The sequence below is a fragment of the Hermetia illucens genome, chromosome 5 (assembly GCF_905115235.1).
Source record: "Hermetia illucens chromosome 5, iHerIll2.2.curated.20191125, whole genome shotgun sequence".
NCBI classification, from domain to species: domain Eukaryota; kingdom Metazoa; phylum Arthropoda; class Insecta; order Diptera; family Stratiomyidae; genus Hermetia; species Hermetia illucens.
Genome location: NC_051853.1, coordinates 67,368,126 through 67,388,354, shown reverse-complemented (window position 1 = coordinate 67,388,354; position 20,229 = coordinate 67,368,126). Strand labels below are relative to the sequence as shown.

The 20,229-nt window shown below is 38.2% G+C and overlaps 1 protein-coding gene across 3 annotated transcripts in view; it reads left to right on the top strand.

Annotated features, from left to right (window-relative positions):
* The window catches only part of LOC119657413 (irregular chiasm C-roughest protein-like), a 526,753-nt gene that overhangs the window by 482,974 nt on the left and 23,550 nt on the right, over positions 1–20,229 (top strand). For all 3 annotated transcript variants that reach the window (XM_038064308.1, XM_038064310.1, XM_038064307.1), the window contains 3 exons: positions 18,943–19,119; positions 19,385–19,487; positions 20,036–20,163. In XM_038064308.1, coding sequence (XP_037920236.1) covers positions 18,943–19,119; positions 19,385–19,487; positions 20,036–20,163 — 408 coding nt within the window. The remainder of the gene's footprint in view (positions 1–18,942; positions 19,120–19,384; positions 19,488–20,035; positions 20,164–20,229) is intronic.

The window sequence follows — 20,229 nt, the reverse complement described above, 5'->3', positions numbered from 1 at the left end:
GGCGACGAACCGACTCCAAAACGTGTGAAGACGCAACCCTCGGCTGGCAAGGTTGTGGCATCAGTATTTTGGGATGCTCACGGTATAATATCATCATCGAATATCTTGAGAAGGGAAAAATTATCAACAGCGACTATTACATGGCTTCATGGGAGCGTATGAAGGATGAAATCGCGAGAAAATGGCCCCATTCTTTGTCTAGTGTGGCCCCAGCGACTTTTCCCTCCTTTCTCAGACCTCAAGAAAATGCTCACTGTAAAGAAATTTAGCGCCGATGAAGAGGCAATCGCCGAAGCTGAGGCCTATTTTGAGGCTAAAGGCAAATCGTACTATAAAAACGGTATCCAAACCTTGTGGGACCGCCATAATCCTTGTATTGCCTTCAAAGGCAGCTATATTGATGAATAAAATCAAATTTTGTCAACATACAAGTTTTCTATGTTAGCCTACGAATTTTTCATTCCATCTGGTATATCCCAAGGCAATACTGCACTTAGCACTCTTAAGAAAGATACTAAGATGATTTCTCGGTCTCTCTGGAGCAGTGCTGGGAAAATGCTATCTACTCCGGGTTCAGCAGTTTTGAGACTCTCATTGCCCATTTTCCTCTAGTTGTTTCGCTAGTTTCCAATTCAACTTTTTCTCCTTTCTGTCCGTTGTTGGAGTTTCCGGAAGAACACTTTTGCTTTTCGCCATGGAGTAAGATCCCGGAAAATGAGTTCTGAGAAGCAGATGTGTGTCCTGTCCTCTTCATTCTCGGTAATTATCCTATATTTCCTATTTCTTCACACAATTCACTGAAGATTTTTCGTTTTCCTTCGCTGACCGCGTGGTTACACGCCGTCAGTGCCCTTTTGTACCTTTGCTAATCCCGGTCTGTTTCGCCCGGTTGAAAAGTTTTTGCACCTCATTTTTAAATCCGGCAAGATTTCTACTCCACCAGGGTACGCCACTTGATGACTTCACTGTCTTAGCCGCATAGTTGGCCTCATATACGTCAATGACTACTCTGTTAAGGCCTCCCACCACCGTTTCTAGCTCTATTTCAATCCGGATATCACCGCTCCATCTATACTGTGATTACTTATTATTCTATTTACTTCTGTACTCTATTTGCCCGTAATGTCGAATCTGATTATTCTGTTCTGTTCCGACGTAAAAGGTTTATCCGATACCATCGAATTCTCGACCATGGCGCTCATCAAAACGTTCCCTAGAGTTGTGTCTAATACCTCTTGTCTGGTGTTGGTCACGAATGTTGGTGAGTTCCCTACATTATGTATTTCTAACATATTACTGAGGATCAATTCCAGAACGTACTCACCTTTTCAATTACAATTCCTCCTCGAGGTGGACGTTGGCATTGCAGCCGAGAAGAAGCGGTAGCACCTTCCTCTCGCAGAACTTCGCCAGTATAACGACTAATTACAATAAGATCCGGGTGTCGTCTCCTGGACAGTATCCTGATGTCACCATTGCCTCTCGACTTCTTCCCTCGGGTTCCAGTGAGACCTATACAGCCACAAGGTCTCCGGTCATGGACTCTGAAAGATATATATTTTAAATATTGGAATGATATAAGCTATTGGTTTTCCAGAAGAGGAGTTCCAAATTACCTGCATACTACCTCCTTGCGGGTCGCAAATATCCGGTGTATAAGCCTGAATCCGCTGTTTGCTCACAGATGGCGTCAGTGAGCGTATCAAGCTGCTATGAGCACGGCAATTTTTTTTTGTACGACATTTGTCAACAATTGTCAGTCCATATCATCATCAATTTCATGCAAAAACATTTTTTTTTCTTCAATAATCATGCCCAGTTTTATTCCCGGAAAAAATCATTTTCGAGAAGCTGTACTTTTTTGCTTCAATTTGAAGAAATCAGCCGCTTAATCGCATCGAATGCTTGTGGATGCCTACGGTGACAATGCTCTATCTGAAACAACGTGCCGAGATAAGTTCCGTTGATACAAACAGGGCGATTTCGATCTGAGCGACAAGGAGCGTGAAAATCGGCCCAGGAAAGTTAAGGACCACGAATTACAAGCTCTTTTGGTTGAACGGTAGAGCGGCGCCGAAACACATGCGAAATCTTGCTTGCCAGACACAAAAGAAAGATGTTTTTACATCGAATTGAGACTGGCGCCGAAAAGTGGATTTATTTCGAGAATCCTAAAGGAAAAATATCGCCGGTTGATGCCGGCCAACCAGCGACATCTTCTGCAAGACCAAATCGCTTCGAATGGAAGACGATCTTGTGCGTGTGGTGGGATCAGTGCGGTATTGTCTACTATGAACTGTTGAAACCTGGTGGAACTGTCGATGCCCACCAACAACTCATCAAATTGGATCGTGCTCTGAATATCAGCAAACACATGAAAAGCTGATTTCCCTCCATGATAAAGCTCTGTCGCAAAGTCGAAAAAGTCAAAAACTACTTAGAAACGCTCAACTGGGAGATACTACCCCAACCCCACTTATTCACCTGGCCACATTCGACTATCATCTGTTTCATCGATGGACCACTCGCTCGCTGAGTAGCACTTAGATTCTTACGCAGATGTGCGAAAATGGCTTGATTAGTGGTTTGCCTCGAAGATCAACAATTTTATTGGCATGGAATCCATAAATTATCCGAGAGATGGAAAAAAGTATTTTGAATAAAGTTTTTTTTTTGGTTCCTATAAAAAAATGTGTTTTTCTTGAGAAAATAAAAACAGCGGATTTAAGCTTGTACACTGGTAAGCCCCGGTATACCCTTGCAATTACTACAGATGAAGCTATTGCATGGTGGAGGTTTACCTATTTTATTGTTGGCAATCGACTCTGTTAGTGCTTCGAGCTCCCCTCCAATGTCAAATCATTACCCTCCTCTTGCGGCTAAAAGACTTGCATTCTAATAGACCTAGATCAAAGTCATCCAGCTTCTCCTCTTCTCTAGGCAGCATGGTAGCATGATAGCTTCCAATGTATCCTCGAAGTATCCTCGTCAGTCTTCCTTCTAGATTCCTAGTCGAACTGTACGTGTTATTGGTTAGTAAAAATGTATTGTTCCAGCAACAGCCTGCTTTGAAGGTAGCATACGTAACGGCACAATGCACAGCAGATTTTTGTTGAACGGAGCGATTTCCTAACGTTCAGCTCGATTTCCCTTTTCAGTACCGTAACTTATAAATAGTAGTAGTAGTCCAATTAAAGCTTGCTTCAATCCATGCATATGAAATATATTAATACGAGTATAACTGAGTGTAATTACGCGGTATTTCTAGCGATAAAATTATTTGAAATAATAAAAACTGCCTATTGGCTAGTGTTGATTTATATTTTGCAAATATCGATATTTCGGGAACCACATGTTCCCTTCATCAGTGCTAACAGGTATGAGGCTTCTATAAACCAACACTAACGAATGGGAAAAGCAGGTTTTTATTATTTCAAATATGGGTATAATTCAAATAATATGAGAGAACCGATTAACTCGATTTTCTACTATAACAAAGAATCCTTTCTCCTGTTTGTGCAACAACCAAAGTGGCTGCAAACAATTATAAACAATTTTTTCAAGACAGATTAGAAGCGAAGATCTACGTTCCGTTCCCGCAGAAATTCTCAAAAGCTTTTCATTTTCATTGCCTTCAATTCAGCCAATTTGCTCACCGGCAACCTCTTGAAATTTGTAAGCTTGTTTTCGACCTAAATTACAATTCTCGAAATTGATTAGGTTTTTATAACGTTAATACACGATTTTCCATCAAACGAATTTTGTGCTCATTCGAACATTCAGGGATTAAACATTTTGTTGTTGTTTCTTGATTAAATCCATCTTTTCTGGCTTACATTAAAATAATCCAAGAGTAAAATCCAGAATGGATACACAAACATAGAGAGCTAAAAAATGGGGGTCGCCCCAAAAACCCACCTTGTCTTGCCTGCATACACGTCACAAAGTGTATGAACACAAGGGGATGGATTGTCAAGATTTCTTCAATTTTTGAAAGGCACTGATCCGTTAAATTGCCTTGAAAACGAAAACATGTCTGACAATTTCCCATTATTTTTGCGAACATGACGAACGGCAAAGCAGCGTACACAGGAAGGATTGCTCGAGACTGAGTTTGACAGCCCCCGATACGATTCGAACCCCATAGATATACAAGAACAAGCAAGGTGAAAAAAGGAAATTGTTCCTGCCTCATCCTGGTTTTCTTCGGGGACACTCCTGCACTCTCCTGAAGCATACATTGTCTGCGAGGAGTACATTCGAATCTTAATGTAGTGGAATGTTTACATGCTGTAACGAAACACACCTGGAGATAATACGGGACCCCGTTTCCTATCGAACGGTACGACAGGTTGACACAACCCAAGATATTTTCATTTGTGTGATTTGTAATCACAAAACCACACCTGTTAAATCAAAAGAATGGTGGAGCTGTGCTTTTGGCTGCACAGGTACAGAATGTGCAGTGGTGCCAGTTTGCAAAGAAAGGAAAGGAATGAAAGAGTTTTATGATTGTCCCCGGAAGAATAGTTTTTGTCTGTCTTATGAAAATTGTCTTTTTCCTTACACACGTACGCATTTCAGACGGAGTTGAAAAGCAGTGTACATACACTTTCTTTGTCATTCCCTATGACCCTCACGAGGTGCTGCTGTCCTCATCAGCAATGGATGCAACAATCGAATGCTCCCTTTGTTCATTTACAAGCATTATTTATTCGAGCGAAAAATAAGGCACATATTGTTCTTGCTTAGAGATAAATCGGAGGAACTTTACCTTCGAAATTCTGAAAAACAAAATCCGAATCAGGCTGCCGACCGTCTTAGATAGATGATAGATATATGAAAGATGAGATACAAGTCAGGTACCTTGAAAATATCTAGATTACGTGCTGCGAGTAAAATGTTAGCATGAATGTAGTCCTTGAGAAAAATGTTGGTTGTCATGCCGCGTGTGCCACGTTTGATGTATAATTGGATGCAATCCTTCAGGAAGGTTTTTGCTTTGAGAGTTCTACTATATATCCTTGATATCGTAACCTGGATTTGCTACATAAAAGCGCTCAGTAGTAGAAAAATCTTTCCCTTTTCTTCGCAGGGAAATAATTCTAGTCGAGTAAATTGTAAATATACATATGTATGTATAGTTACGAGCTTGTACCGTCCGTCTGTTAATCAAAATAAAAAACACGGCGGTTGCTCGGAGTAGTAAGCTTTATTTTCTCGATGAATTTTTGCCTAAGACTAAAGACTTAAATCAATTCTACCTTATTTATAGTTGAGTTGAACAAAGGGCGCAAATTGCTGAGTTTGCAAAGTTGCATCTTTTGTAACTCGATATCGCTCAATGTTCGTTTGAGTCATGATTTTGTTTATGTTCGAATGTCGCTTATCTCTTGTGGATAGATTCTAGCTTCTGTTAGAACGACAATGTTTATATTATTTCGCTCGAGTTTAGTAAGATAAATTTTATGAAGATAAGGTGTTCATGACTCATACGTATTATGGGCATGTGGTGTTTGTGTAAGGTGGAGTGACGCATGTTACAGGACATGTAACCTCCCCCTCCTTTGACTTTACTTTGTCCTCAAAGGAAACAGATTCGTCCTCCTTATTAAATTTTGCCTGGTTTTCTCTAATTTTATTTACCGTTGGGATAAAATTTTTAATTTTTATTGTTTTATTTTTCAGTTTACAATAAGTGAAAAGAATTAGTGCTAGAATTATTGAGATTATTAGGAGAATAGTAGAAGTTGATATCCAGGTCTTCTTGTTTATGTAATGCAATTCTCTAATTTCTTCATTGTTTTGAAAGGTTTTCATTTTAATTTCTGTGAAATTGAATTCAAATTGTATGTCTGATATGTTTGTAATTGGACTTGTTACAAGGTTGTCAATATGGTTTATTACTTTATTTACGTAAGTATTATTGTTAATAGTAACTTCACAGTTTACAAAGGTTATTACATAATTTCCTTGGAGTGTTATTACATTTGTTTGTTTACATTTTTGTACACAATTTAATTTTTCTGCGTTTACAACGAGTATTTTTCCGTTTTCGATTTCTTCTATGTATGAGAAGTTTTCATCTCTTACTTTACAAGATTTACAATTTATTGGTTTACATAAATTCTTAATGTATTTTTCTAATTTACAATATTTATTATCTGATGTTTTTATAGCAATGGAATTGGTTATGTTTAGATATTCAAAATTTTGATTTACAATTTTTCTTACAAAGAATTGTGGGTACTCAATAATGTTTGGTATTGATATTACAAATGTTAGTTTATTCTCTTTTTGTAGTACAACTAGTGTTGTTAATTTTAATTGGTTAAGACTGATGTTTTGGGTATTTATTTCGTCTTTTGTTAATAGTGATCTTGTCATTATTCCGATTTTTGCAGAGTTAATATTGTCAATAATTTTTTCCAATTCGTCTTGAATATGACTTAAGGCCTGAGTGATTTTAATTTCAATTAATTCTTCGTTTATTAACTTTTGAAATTCATTTAACTTTTTTACAAATTCTGTGCTAATTTGCTTTTGAATATTATTTATATTTTTATTGATTTGGTTCATATTTTCTTGCAATATTGAGTTTATTTTAATTTGATTATTTAATTTTTTTATAATTTCATGATTGTTGGAATCAATGATCTGCATGTGCTCTAGAATCTGATTGTATTCGTCTCTATCAACTAGTCCGAATAACCAATTATATCCTGTTCCAATGAAATTGAAAAGTCCTCTTTTGTGTATGACATGGTGGGTGTGACAATTTTTGACTGTGTCTTTTTTCATGCAATTGAAAAAGTTACTATGCTCTGAGGCGTTATTAAATAGGGGTATACATTCTTGGTTTTTGGGATTATCATTACAATATTGAACGTAAAGTTCCAGGGTAGTCATGTTGACTGAGTGTAAGTGTTTGTAATCTGGGAAAGAGTTTTTGACTTCTAGCCATTTGCTCATTTTATCTAATGTTTCGTTATATTTCAGGAAGGTGCATTCATTCCAATGTTCGAATTCTTCTTTCTTTTGTTGATCAAGGGTTTTGTTATTTGTGATTATTTGAGATGTTTTTACATTAATTTTTGGATTGATTAGTGTTAATTCTGATTTTATTAAGTTAATTGTGTGTTTAATGAAACTGTTATTGATTTTTGTGTTTTGGATATTATTTATGGCTTTTTCATAGGATTTTAGGTTAATGGTGTGGTAGATTCTGTACCAATCTTTTATTAAAGTTGCCGGTTCGTTCTTGGGGATTAAGATTATTCCTGAGTTTGATTTAATTTTCTCGTTTTTAATGTACTGGGGTTCACTAGTTACCATGGATAGTAACATGATAAAGATGATTGTTATCATCTGAAAAAGAAAGTTTTTCAAATTATTTTTCCGTTAAGGATATTTTCTTTGATTTGATGTCTATACAAAGGTATGTTTGATTGAGTGAATATTAGGGGTTTATTTTGAGTTATTAGTTCTGCGAATTTAAGAGTGTAGACTCCGCAATCGTAACTATTGTGCTGATGAGGGATGTCTATTTCGTTAATGGTTATATATTTTTCGGGTAACTCTTTCTTGAGTTTGTCTAGGGATTCAAGATTTAAATAATTCTGTAGTTTTTCTAACGTGTAGTTGTTGTTATTTCCAAGGGAATCATAGTTGGAAATTGTTTTGGTTTTGTTGTTAATGACTATTAATGTCCAATGATTACCTTTTATGTGGGTTGGTATCAAGATTGTGTCGTAGTTAAATATGTTGACTTTTTTGGTCCATCTTTTAACAGAGTCGTATCCTTGTTCTAAATATTTGTTTATGAAGAAGGTATTGAATACATATACTTTATTGTTATTTTCTATTATGAGGTTTAGATAAAAGTTTATTATATTATCATTGAGCCAGTTTTGATTATCGAGGGTTTTTAGATCATTTTCGTAAATGGAAATACCGTATTTCTCTATTGGGTATTTGATAGGGTCTTTCTTTATTAGTTCTTTTGCATTAGTTTCTTTATTTTTATAGTATTTGGGTTGACGTTTGATTCTATCAAGGTTAATTTTTTTATTATTCTTTTTCTGTATTATATTTTGATTGCTGTCTTTCTCTATTTCTCTTCTTTCGAATAGGGGTTCGTTTTTTCTTCTAAAAGTTTTCTTTACGTAGACTTGTTTGTTTTCTATATCGGGTTTTTGTTCGCGTTTTTGGTTAATTTTTGAAATCCATATGTTTTTTCTGTTTTGCATTCTTTCTGTTAATTTGTTTTTGTTGATTTTTCCGAATTGAATTTCGAATGGGGTATAGCCTGTTGTGGAATGTACTGTGTTGTTGTATGATTCTACAGCTTCTAATATGACGAAGTCTAAATCCTTTTGTTTGTCTATTTCTTGGATAGTTCTGATTCGTTCGGTGAGTGTATTGTGACATCTGTTAATGACTGCCGTTCCTGTATGGGATCCTGGGGCTGTTGTGTGGTATTCTATGTCTCTTGACTTTAGAAATTGTGTTATTGACATTACGTCGAAAGCGTTGTCGAATATAACCTTTTTGGGTTTGCCGAATGTCGTTATATATTCTTGTATTAGTTTTATTAGGGTTATAGGGTTTTTATCGAGAGTATATTTTATATGAAGGTATTTGGAAAATTTGTCGAAAGTTGTGAAGTAATTTTTGTTTATAGTCATGTAAATGTCCATTATGACTATTTCGTTAACGTTGTTGGGGGTTTCTGAAATTTCAAATTTGATTTTATACGGCTTTCTGTCGTATTTGGTTTTACCGCATGTTTCGCAATTATCGATGTATTCATTGATTAGTTTTTCTAGTTTAGGGAAATAATATCTTCCTTTTAGGTTATCATAAGTTTTATTAACGCCGAGGTGTTTGTTTTCCTCATGCTCTTTTTTTATTATTTTGAGTGTTTGTTCTTGATCTAATAGATCGATTGCTCGTTTGCTATACTTTATAAAGTGCAGTTTTAAATTGTTACTAAATAGTTTCACGATTTGTATTTGTAATTTGTTGTATATTGGATATGGAAGTTCACTATATATTCCGATTTTTCCTTTTTCTGGTAGATTGCGTTTTAAGATTTCAGTTGTCAAATTTTCACTGTTAAGATCTATTTCATCGATGTAGATATGTCTATTTTTATGGACTGTTTTGAGTTCTTTTTGTTTTTCTTTTACTAATATTATTTGATGTTTGCAAGTGTTTACTATTCCTTCTCGAATGTGTATGTGGTCGTTCAATTCCTCTTTTCCTGAGTGAATTGTTGCTATATCTGATGGTATTTTATTTTGGTAGTTAATTTCGTTTTGGTCCGTATTAATGCGGCTTAAGAAATCAGCAACTTGATTTTCTTTACCTTTTACGTAACTTATGTTGAAATTATATTCGTTGAGTTTTATGCGCCAACGAAGGGTTTTTGAATCGGGGTCTTTAAGACTTTGTAACCATACTAATGGTCTATGATCAGTTTTGATTTCGAATTTTATACCGTAAAGGTAGGGTCTGAAATATTTTGTAGCCCAAACGATTGCTAAAAGCTCTTTCTCTATGGTAGAGTAATTCCGTTCATGTACATTGAGGGTTTTCGAAGCATAAGAGATTGGATGTCCTTTCTGCGATAGAATGGCTCCTATGGCTTTGTTGCTAGCGTCTGTGGTTAGAGTGAATTTTTCCTTGAAGTTTGGATACTTCAGGATTGGATAGTTGATTAACATTTGTTTGAGTTTTTCGAAGGAGTTTATATATTTGGGATCGCTATAATCGATCTGATTCTCATTTTTGAGTGAGTCTGTTAATGGTGTCGCTATTTTTGCGTAGTTTTGGATGAATTTTCTATAGTATCCAGTGATACCTAGGAAACTGCGAATTTGTTTCAAAGTTTTAGGGATTTTAAGTTTTTTTATGACTTCAATTTTATTTGGGTTGGGTTTTATACCATCCGAAGTTAATATGTGACCTAGAAATTCGGTTTCTTTTGCGAAAAATTTGCATTTATCAACTTGTATTTTCAGGTTGTGTTCCTGTAATTTTTGGAAGATTAATTTGGTATTATTTTCCATCTCCTGTATGGAGGTGCCAAAGATTAAAATGTCGTCTAGATAGACAATGCAGATTTTATTGATATGGTCCGCTAATACTTCATTTACCATGCGCTGAAAAGTAGCAGGTGCATTTTTTAAACCGAAGGGCATACGATTAAATTCGAAATGTCCCTGAGGTGTACTGAAGGCTGTTTTGAACTTGTCTTTTTCTTGTATTTCAATTTGGTGGAATCCTTTTGCAAGGTCCAATGTAGTGAAGTATTGTGCCTTTCCGAGTTTATCGAATAGGTTTTCTATGTTTGTAATTGGGAATTTGTCTTCGACAGTTATTTCATTTAATTTACGATAATCGATTACGATTCGCCATTTTTGTTTGCCTGAATTATCAAGTTTTTTGGGGACCACCCAAATTGGACTATTGTAGGGTGATTGACTTTTTCTGATAATGCCTTGCTCTAGCATTTCGGTTATTTGTCTGTTCACTTCCTGCTCGTGGACAGGTGGAAATCTATAAATTTTTGTATAGATGGGTTTGTCTGACGTTAAGTCTAATTTGTGACGGGTTTGACAGGTTGCTGTAAGTAAATCTCCATCTTTATACATTAAGTTGTTGAATTTTTTTAGGATTTTGGTGAGAGACTGTTGTTCCTCTGAGTTTAAATTTTTGGTTAAATTTTGGTATTTTTGTTCAATAACGGGTTCTATGACTTCAGCATTATTGATCTCCTGTGGTGGAGCGTAATTGAAAGGGATTCTGTTTGTTCCTATTTGTAGGTATCCAAATCCAGAGAATATTGCTGCGTTCAGTGGATATAGAAGGTTTTGTCCTATTATACCTTTGAAAGATTTGTTTGAAAAATCCATGATGTTTCATAAGATTTTGTGATCTTCTGGCATTTGAAATTCTTTTGGCATGTTTGTTTTAATTTTGTGTGTAACATTGTAGTTACCGCCTAATCCTGCTATTGGGATCGGAATGTCGAGTTTAATTTTTGGTAGGTTTTGAAGACAATTTTGATCAAGACTAGATGTTGTTGCTCCTGTGTCTATCAGGAGTGGAATTGTTTCACCATCGATTGATAAATTTGTTATTGGTAAAGGGTTTCCGAGGCAAATATTTGAAAATTTTGCTCAGGTTGAGTGGTTTGTGTGGACATTTTGGAAATATAACTCATGTCCTTGGGGTCTAGGTTTGGTCTGGGAGTATATCCTGAATTATATTTAGGATTGGTAATTTGTGTTCGCATGGATGCGTCTGGAATTTCTGACCTATTAGTTTCATTTCTTTTTTGAGAATGGTTGCTGAATTTGTTATATTTATATTCGGAATTGTAGTTCCTTTGGGGTTTATTAAAACTTTGGTTAGTTTGTTTGAAATTGTAATTACTGTTGTCTCTGTTTTGAGGATGTTCAATGTTTTGACTATTAAATTTGTTAAAACTTTTGTTGTATTTGAAATTATTTTTATTATAATTGAAGTTTTTTTGATATTTAGTGGGTTGAAATTCGTCTTTCATTGCCGTAGCATCTACCCTGTCAATGGTTTCTTTGAGGTAGTTGTAAGCTTCAGTTAAATTGGTTGGTTTTTTCGCGTCTAGAGCCCAAAATTCTGCTCTAGGAAGAAGCGCTAGAAATTTACTTAAGACAATTTTGTCGGAATTTTTGTGATTGTAGATGATAGAGTCGAGTTGGTTAGGATCCTGCTCATATTTAAGCGAAAGCAGATTTTTGATTTCTAATAGTTTGTGATACAGTTCGTATATTGTATAATTTTTGTTTAATTTATGGTTAAAATTAGTTATTCTATGTAGTCTCGCGATAATTGAGTCGTATGATTCTGATACGCCAAATTCGTTTTTGAATGCTGATGCAACGGAGTGCCAGCCTTTGTCTGGGAGATTTAAATAGGCTTGTAAAGCTCTGCCTTTTATTCGTTGTATTATAATATCGTAGACGAACATTCTTTCGTCGCCAAATGGTGCTAATGCTAATATTTTGTTGACATGTGATATCCACGTAGTTAACATATGTTTGTCGCCATCGAATATCGGTATGTTTTCCGCTCGTCGAAGGACTTCATTGTATGGGATTGTGAAGGGTTGGACTTCTGGTCTACTGACACTTGGTCCTTGTTGTGTAGCCATTTTGTTGGTTGTTGATTGGTTGGTTGGTTGGTTTAAAGGTTTTACCTAAGGCCTCTAGTTCCTTAGATACTTACTTTGTGATGACAGTATGAATGTCTACGAGGTCGAGACACTGCTGGATACTGGTGATGAACTATAGTTGTTCGGGATTTAAAGTTGAACTGATTTAAGGGCTTCCGTAGGCGTACTCGCCCCACCGGTAGCGTGCTATTTTCAGTTTTTTTTTGTTTTCAGGATCTGGTGATGACCTTTTTTTTTTTTTTAATATAACACTTTCACTAATAATGTTACTTGTTGTTTATATATTAGCCAACTCAGTTTGTCCTGGTTGGAGGAGAATTCTTTTAAAATTCGTCCTATGAGGCGATGCAAGCCTTTTTTATATTTGTTTTGACCCGAATTCTCTTAAAATTCTGGAGTCTGGGCGTTGCAATACCCTTTTTTTTTATATTTGTTAGGTTGACCGGAATCACAACTGGTGTTACGGTGACCGTTTATTGTTGCAGGTTCCCGATCGCGTTTGTTTTTTTTTTTGTGTGTTTTCCTTGCCGTGTCCTCTGGATCGAGTTTGGCTTAGCGGAATTTTTTTTCACAAAATAACTAAGTGACGACCGAAACCGACTGCGCCAGTTACGAGCTTGTACCGTCTGTTAATCAAATAAAAAACCCGGCGGTTGCTCGGAGTAGTAAGCTTTATTTTCTCGATGAATTTTTGCCTAAGACTAAAGACTTAAATCAATTCTACCTTATTTATAGTTGAGTTGAACAAAGGGCGCAAATTGCTGAGTTTGCAAAGTTGCATCTTTTGTAACTCGATATCGCTCAATGTTCGTTTGAGTCATGATTTTGTTTATGTTCGAATGTCGCTTATCTCTTGTGGATAGATTCTAGCTTCTGTTAGAACGACAATGTTTATATTATTTCGCTCGAGTTTAGTAAGATAAATTTTATGAAGATAAGGTGTTCATGACTCATACGTATTATGGGCATGTGGTGTTTGTGTAAGGTGGAGTGACGCATGTTACAGGACATGTAACCGTATATGAGCTGGACTAGGTGTATCCTATTTTGACTTACGGATATGTATTTTCACTAGGCGTATTTTTTTCTTGTTTGCCTTTCAGGATCAGGTCAGCCACATGCTTTTATTTGGTTGGTCTATCAACTAAAGCCTTCCCATTATTAGAGAAGTTACACTGCACCATTTGACAGAGCCTTTAAGTTAGAATTCCTCTCAATAACGGGGAAGGAAAACTTTTAGTTAAAAAAAGTCTCTTCCATCCGGTCCGTCTACCGATCGAGCAAGAAAAAGTACCTGAAGGTAATGTGGAATACTCTCTCTGACAATGTGTATGCATAGAGTTCCTGACGAATCCCATTTCCTCTTCGACAAGAAGAAAGGTGTCGTTTATTTATTTAGTCAACCACAATAGACATAAAGTAAATTCCTAGTTACATATTGTCCTCAGAGGAAGAAGAAAATCAGTGGCTTAACTTACACTGAAAACTAAAAAAAGGACACAGAGCTAAAGGACCCAAGCTGTAGGCTGATGGAGGGGTGGCATAGCGTTGGGACCGGGGAATGAAAGTAAATGGCGACCTTCGTGAGGGAACTTCAAATACGTCCGCAGTGCGTTACTACGAGGAGGGATGTCGAAATTAATACCGGCAGAAAGTCCATCAGGCAACTACAGAGTTTGAAAACGGTGAACATGTCAAGGAACATGCGACATTGGTGCAGGGAAGAGGGATTGAGGGTGCGGAGCCGTGACGGATAGTCACACGGAAAAGGTTGCTTTTGAATAAGAAGGTCCGGGTAAATTTAGGTAGGTTAGGTAGAGTGAGGTTGGAGAGGAGAATATTGTGATCAACCCTATCGAAGGGTTTGACGAAATCGATATAAATAGCGTGTACCTCCTGTCGTGAATAAAGAAATTTAGCAACGAAATTCGTAAAGACCAGAAGGTTTAAAGCACTAAATCAATATTTCAGGAAAGAATCCGTTTCATTCAATACGATGTGACCGAAGTGCGTGGTCAGCCAGTCGTTAACGTATCTCTCCAGAATTTTTGGAGCGAGGGGAGAAAAGAGAGATGGGACAGTAGTTCATAACTAGTAAAGGGTCCCCGTTCTTGAGGATAGGGGTGATAGGACCATTTTCTAAAGATGTGTAAAGTGGCATTCTTCTTAACTCTTGATGAAGATTAGACACAGGGGGAAGGAAATATGTTGTCTACAGTTAACAACGAAGAAGTTAGAAGCCCATCGGGATCAGATGCGACATTGGTAACAAGATTACCCATGAGAAATTCAACTAAGGAAGGCGTGGCGGAAAGAATGGCGAGGGATGGATCAAGAAGAGGCGTAGAAGGTGCAGTGGTTGAGGGAGTAAACATGGAAGAGAAGTAAGAACAGAGAAGATCGTAGGTTTGTTTTGTTGAGTTGACAGTGGAGACAGCAAAGTTAGTGGAAGGAGAGAAAGGTTGGGAGTGGTAAAGTTAAGCAAAAATTAAGACAAATTGGAGAAGAAAGGACATGATGGGAGAGGATGTTATAAAAGGTGCCAAGTGCTTGAGTTAGATAGTATGTGATCCCAGTTGATTGACGCTAGGACGCAGTGTTGGATTTTGATCGGGGGAGTTCCGCTTCAAACTCAGATGGGGGTGGTGAGCGTCACTTTTGACATACGGGGATGTACAAGGAAATAGAGAGAGGTAGCGCCCGGGGAGGTTCAAAAGGAAGATGTCGATAGAGCGGCCCAAGATATGTTCATAAAAGAAGAAAGTAAAAGGGGAGAGTGGAAGAGTGGGGGGCACCTATTGGTATGAGGATGATCCACATAATTGCCCATTTACTAAGAAAGCTTCTGCTGCAGTCTTATTCGCCGCCTCTGTTCTAATTTGCTCGGAAATTTGGAAGCAGATCAATACGGAGTTGCAAGCTTTGTTGATTATTGAGGGCGTGGTGAGCACGATGCCTTGGAGCCGTGAGAAAGTTTGAGCGGTGCATCGTAACATATGCAGTGAGTAATAAATTTCACCAAGGGATGCAGAATATCCCGCAAATTACAACGATTTCTCCTCCATATACCGCAACACTGAACAGCTTGCATGCGGTATTAAGCCTTTTAATGTTCTCGTGATAGATGTCCTACTTGTGCTTGTCGTTCCCGATGGCGTACCGACGACGTTAACCCCCTTCGGCTTATTGTGGAGCAATTTATGGAGTTTAGCCCCCGGCTTCTCCTGCTTTTCGATTTTGGGAAGGGTTGCAACAGCATCAACGGAAAATGCTTGTGGAATGCTCTACGCTGGAGGGGACATCATCCAAAAATGGTTAGCGCTGCAATTTCTTCTTTTCTAAAAGGAAAAGAAAATGGAATTGCAGTTCGTTACCAAAAGGAGTGAACGGAAACACTGTATACAGATATTTCCACAGTTGGAGCTTTAGGTCCATTTTGCGATCCAACAAGGGTATGACCTTGCTAAATGCATAAAAGGCTTCATCGAAACATTTTCCGTCTTGCGTTTCGCCCGTTGAAAGTATTCTACAACATTTTCTCACCCGTCTGACAACTAGGAAACTGGTTGATCCAGAAGTCCTTTTACTTGGTCGACCTTACTGAAAACCAACTGTGGTGATGAGATAATCGCGGTTGTAATTCCCTTAATGGCATGCTCAGGTTTCCTAACAACTGTCGTGAATCTGGAATTGGGCAGAGAGATTTGCTCGGTAGGTCAAGGATTATTCAATAAACTAGTTCGGGAGTAGTAGTTTCAATATTTCCCTGGAACTATTACGTAATCCCAGTAGTACAGTAAGCAGCTCCTTGACGCTATCCTTCATTTCGTGGTACTTTGGCTATGCCAAAGTTGGATTGTCCTGGGTGATATATTGTAGTTCCTTGGATGGCACAATTTTTAGTCAAACTGCGATGAGCAATCGGTTATTGATGTTTGTGTACGGAGTCGTACCACCGGTGATATACAATGGTACTCCCTCAAATGAAACCATCTCTGGCCAGCGTGTGAAACCACCAAGCATCTTCTTTTTCTTCAGCCTTTGTCCCGTTCACAAACGCGAATTACCTGACCATACCATCGAAGACGCGTCTCTCGCAGTTTTTCCACGATAGGTGCAACTCCATGTCGATCGCGGATATTCTCATTTCGGATGTGCTCAAAACGTGTCACGCCACTAGTCCAACGCATCATCTACGTTTCTATTATCGCAAGACGCCGTTCATTGTCTCTTATAGTCAGCCAACACCCAGAACCATAGAGGGCGACAGGACGCACTGCATTGTGGTAATTTTTAGATTTGAGAATTCGTTAATACTTCGATCACAAAGAACACCAGTTGTGGATCGCCACTTCATCCATTCACTTCATCATAACGCAGTTTTCCATTGGCTGATAGCGTTGACCCGAGGTATTTAAATCGCTTAGTTCTGGACAGGTCTGCCGCTGACAGTGATTGTGCCTCTTTCATGGGGATCGGCCGTAAAAATTCAGTTGTTTTCAGTACAAGAACTAACTATAGTTCTGGGTGTTGGCTGACTATAAGAATATTCAGTACAACTGAATTTTGACGACCGATCCCCATGAAAGAGGCACAATCACTTCAATCTGAGACCCTGTTGCATGAGGCGATCATTCCATTTTTGCACAATTCGCTCGAGACTATTTTTGCTATTTGATGCTAGGAAATCAAATCAAAGATCATCGGATTTCTTATAGAGCGCAGATATCAATGCATCTTTTCCGCAGGGCTCTTGCGAGTTCCTCTGTCTTTCCAGTGAGGGTGCCAACATTTAGCGTGCCGACACATGTTTGATTTGTTCGGACTAATTTACTTACGTCCTGACGACATCCATGCGTCAAGAACCCTTGCCCATTTCTCGACAGGACCGGGGCCTGTCCTGCCGCGTCGACTGAAGTGGACGCCCTAGCATTTCTCCGAGGCTTATTACTCGATCCGATCATCTTGTTTCTAACGACATTGGATGCATTTTCTTGGTACGCCTGTCGCGGGGCCTGTCATCAGGAGAGATTAGCATGGTGAAGTAATTCCAACTATGCTCTATTTATCCCTTTCCTTGATCTCAGCATTTTATTTTTGTTTTACTGAGGATAGTACAAAGCATATTGCTTCAAACGCTCCTCCTTTACCAAGACTTGGGACCAGCATATTATGTTAATAGCATGGCGAGACGATATGCCCAGTGACGTCGATGTGGCCCAGTTTTGAGATTCTTGTTGCTTTAGTGTGGACCTAGTGCCGTCATGTACATATACTAAACTAAACGCTTTAATTCTGAATAATCCCATGGTATATGGTTCATTTTCGCTCGATGGTGTCATTGTCCTCGGATGATGTTCAAAACGTGGAAACCAGGAATTCTTTTAATTCGCAGTCACAGGCTTGAAGTATTTCCTGGCCACTGGACAGCGTTTTTATTGAATGAAAACACGACAAAGTGCATGAACCGTTGAAAGGTCTGCATTTGTGGGGCCAAATATCGTAGCCGATGTAGACTTCGTCCAGTCCAAACCGTCTAGCAATGATTATTTTTCCTGCGATCAGGTCGTACAGGTGTCTGCATGTATGCACGTTCCAAGCCAAGCCCAAGTATCTGCCTGGTTTATTTCCACCTACTTTTGCTATTTTTTCTTCTTTTCTCTTCACTGTGCTTCAGTTTTATCATAATCCTACAGCCTAGAGAGTCTACCATTTACCCAGCTACGTCGAATTTCCATTGAAAATCTCGCGGGAGGTTTGGATTTAAATATAATTTTACTTATAAGGGTAAGTTTCGAACTTCCAGTCTGCGTGCAGGTATGGGCCGATGTCGTTGTTTTCTTTATCTTTCATTTTGGCAAGACAGATACGTTCCCGCCGGTGGAGGTGGTGGAGGTTGCTTCGCGTTCCCGACAATTAGCAGATATCTCGTTAGATAGCCTCCACGTACGCCGGCATGGTTGATTTCCCGGTGTTTTGACCCATTTCCGTTATACTTCGCATTTGTAGCCTTTTTCTCGAATCTATTTTGTTGGGAACATAGTTGAGGGTACCCATCTACTTCCTTTAATTCAGAAGCCATTCTTGGAAGAAATTTCAAAAGAAAGTTAATGTGATATTTTTCTTAAATAAAATTAAAAAAAAAGAAATTTTCGACACTTGAGACAAGGCTGAGTTCACAACCTAATATAGTTTTCCGCTAAATATTTATACATTATACCCGTTCAAATCATATTGAAGTGTAACAGAATTCATTTGCGTAGTTTCAGCGCCCACTCCTGTGTTTGTAGGGAGGAAGGTCTTCTTAACATAGTAACAACTCTTTGAATACCTGTCAAGTAATCGCGATACCAGGTACTCCTGCAGGAGAACAAGTTCATAGAAACAATCAATACTAACTTTAATAGGATGACAGCAATCTAGAATAAACATTTTATTTCGAATCCCTCCCAGCACCGCCACGGCACCTGGCTTCCTGACACGTTTGCCTTCTTTACAACATTTTTACATCACGTACATGTACATCTCCGCATACAAGTTATGTGTAATCCTGACAAGGGTATTTCACTGCAAAACACGTTTGCAATAGATTTTTCAATTTGTTCGCGCTCTAATTCCTCGACAAATCATCTTTTACATGTTCGGTTCTGTGGCAAACGAACAGCCATGACGGCAAATATCCTTGCAAGTTTTTCTCTACTTTTTTCTCTTTTTACTTTCAGGTGAAATACGCACCCAAAGTTGCTGTGTCAGTAATAGGAGGTGCATTGGCAGGAGGCCGTATCCCTGAGGGATCCGAGGTGCGGCTTTCATGCCATGCTGACGCCAACCCGAACGATGTGAACTATCGATGGTATATCAATGACGAGATTGTCATGGGGGACTACACTACCGAGATGGTGAGTACTTGACTGTTTCATCGTGTCAAAGTGGCGAAAATGCAATTGAGAAGTTCAGTTTTCCGTTCTATTGCATGAAGATATTTTCAAACGAGATTAAAACTGGCCTCTCAAATGGGAGAAATTGGAGCAGGAAATTCAATGAACTTCGTTTGACAAAGCCACTTTTTCCGTTTGGAACTAAAATCCATCCTTGAATGCCGTCAGAGTTAAAAGGGTAGAAATAACTCGAAATTCTAATACATCCCTCTTTGTGTATTTGCAGATCATTCATAACGTCTCGCGGAAGTACCATGATGCCATCGTAAAATGCGAAGTCTACAATGCCGTGGGGAAAAGCGAGGAAAGCGAGACCCTGGATATCAGCTGTAAGTCTGAAAGAGAAAGTTTACGCTAGTTTCAAAGAGCAGCTCGATTAATATACTGCACATGCTTCGCAATGAACTCCTTTATCCTTTTAATAAAAGCTTTATTGGAAAAAGTTTTCACAACTCAACTATAAAGCAATACGCTGCGATTGACCTTTAAATTATTGGAGCAGCTAATGAGCACCGAATACGTATGAAAAGTTTTCCACTCGCGTGAAAAGGGAAAGTTTCCGCTTACTCCGGAGTTCTAGATCTCATTGGATTTTAAACGAGCCAGGAAAAATATTGAATATTCGCAGGGACAACAAACTGCAACAAAAAACAAAATTCTATTGTTCAATTGCCGCGGGGGCGCAATCAAAAGGCACTGATTCCGCACTGAGAAATAATAAAGTATCCTTTCTGCGTGGAGGCGCAGAGCAAACAGACAATGAGCGTGGGAATAATGAACTCCGAGCAGTTCAGCTATTCATTTTCCCTAGATAATAACTCTTTATAGATGGATAAATGCTATATCTGAAAAGCACTCTACATTTTCATAATTGCAGATGGTCCTATTTTTCGCCAAACTCCAAAGTCAGTGGAGGCAGACATCGGTTCAACTGCTTCACTGGTGTGTGACGTCGATGGAAATCCTGCGGCTGATATTGTTTGGATTAGCGAAGCAACAGAGAGGGTATGTCCTTTTGAGTGTTTAAGTTCTACTTTTGTTTTGAATATTGAATGTCATGCCTTACGTGAG